Source organism: Propithecus coquereli, unplaced genomic scaffold, assembly GCF_000956105.1.
Source record: "Propithecus coquereli isolate 6110/MARCELLA unplaced genomic scaffold, Pcoq_1.0 Scaffold98, whole genome shotgun sequence".
Classification (NCBI taxonomy): Eukaryota; Metazoa; Chordata; class Mammalia; order Primates; family Indriidae; genus Propithecus; species Propithecus coquereli.
In genome coordinates, this window is record NW_012156173.1 from 5,191,026 (window position 1) to 5,192,223 (window position 1,198).

Sequence of the window (1,198 nt, forward strand, 5' to 3'; positions counted from 1 at the left end):
CATCACAGCAACCCTATGAGTAGCTATTAATAGCTAGGAGTAAATACTATCAGCTACATATAGCTAATAAGGATTATTCAGAGGGTCAAGCCCAGCTTAATGGGTCTAGGCAAAGACTACTATGAATAGTTCAAGGGCTCGCTTCCTAGATAGGTTATCAGAATTTTAAAAAATAGCATCGAGATTTAGCAGTACTTCAGGAGGCAGTATTATGAGCAGCCACTAGGAATGTGAAAAATTTGACATTTTTAGGTGTCAATCATGTACCAGACACCATGCTACCTATCTTAATCCAACTACATGATTAAGAAAAGGGAGAGAGAGAAGGGTAAAAAGAAGAAAAAAATTGAAGGGAATGTCAGGACGTTTTAAAAACCACTTGCTGCTGCTCCTAGAATAAGAAGTATAGTTGAGGAAAACTCTTTGCTTAATCACTGGCTAAAAATCACTGAAGCCACTATTAAGTTCTTCGTATTCCCAGGGTTTGACATTGTGCCCTAACAAGAACAGGCACTCAGTCAAAGCTTGATAATAAAAATAAAAGGTCTTCAAGAGCTTGGACTCCTTCCCCTCCTTTACTACCTTGTCACTAAATCATGTTGGTTCATACTTTTTGTCTCTTTATATTCATGTCTTAGCTTTCATTTTTGGCACCATTAACCCAAGGGTCAGACTCTTACACCTCACACATCAAAGATTGCCATCTAATTCTCATGTATCCTACTTCAAGACACCCACATCATTGTTAGCATTAATTCATAATCAACGACAATTGTTATTATGCTTCTATCCTACCCCAAAACCTTCCATTATTCCTCACAATCAAGTACTAGGCTTTTGGAGTGTCTAACCTATCACACTACTTTATCTTTTTTACAAACTCTGTTTTCCAGCCAGCCAAGTTTTTGAGTGCTTAATGAATACAACAGGTTCTTTCCCACTTACTTACAACTTTGCCTCCATATGAAATACTCTTCCCTGTCCCTCTTCTCTCACTCCTAACTTGACCATCCTGGTCTATCTTAAGCTCCACTGTTGAATGAACTCTTCTTCCACCATTCTAGTTCACCTTCGTCATATGTGCAATTCTCGAGCCCTTTTAGTTTCAGGATGCCTTACAGTTTTAAAAAAACTTCAAGAAACCCAAGGTCCTTGTTTATGTGGAAATACCTATGAATATTATTACATTATGAATCAT

The 1,198-nt window shown here is 37.6% G+C and overlaps 1 protein-coding gene across 1 annotated transcript in view; it reads right to left on the bottom strand.

The window, feature by feature from the left end:
- Nucleotides 1-1,198, bottom strand: part of AHI1 (Abelson helper integration site 1) — a 224,554-nt gene that overhangs the window by 174,181 nt on the left and 49,175 nt on the right. Inside the window, 1 exon segment of the mRNA XM_012665175.1 lies at nt 882-957. Within this exon segment, the coding sequence (XP_012520629.1) occupies nt 882-957 (76 nt within the window).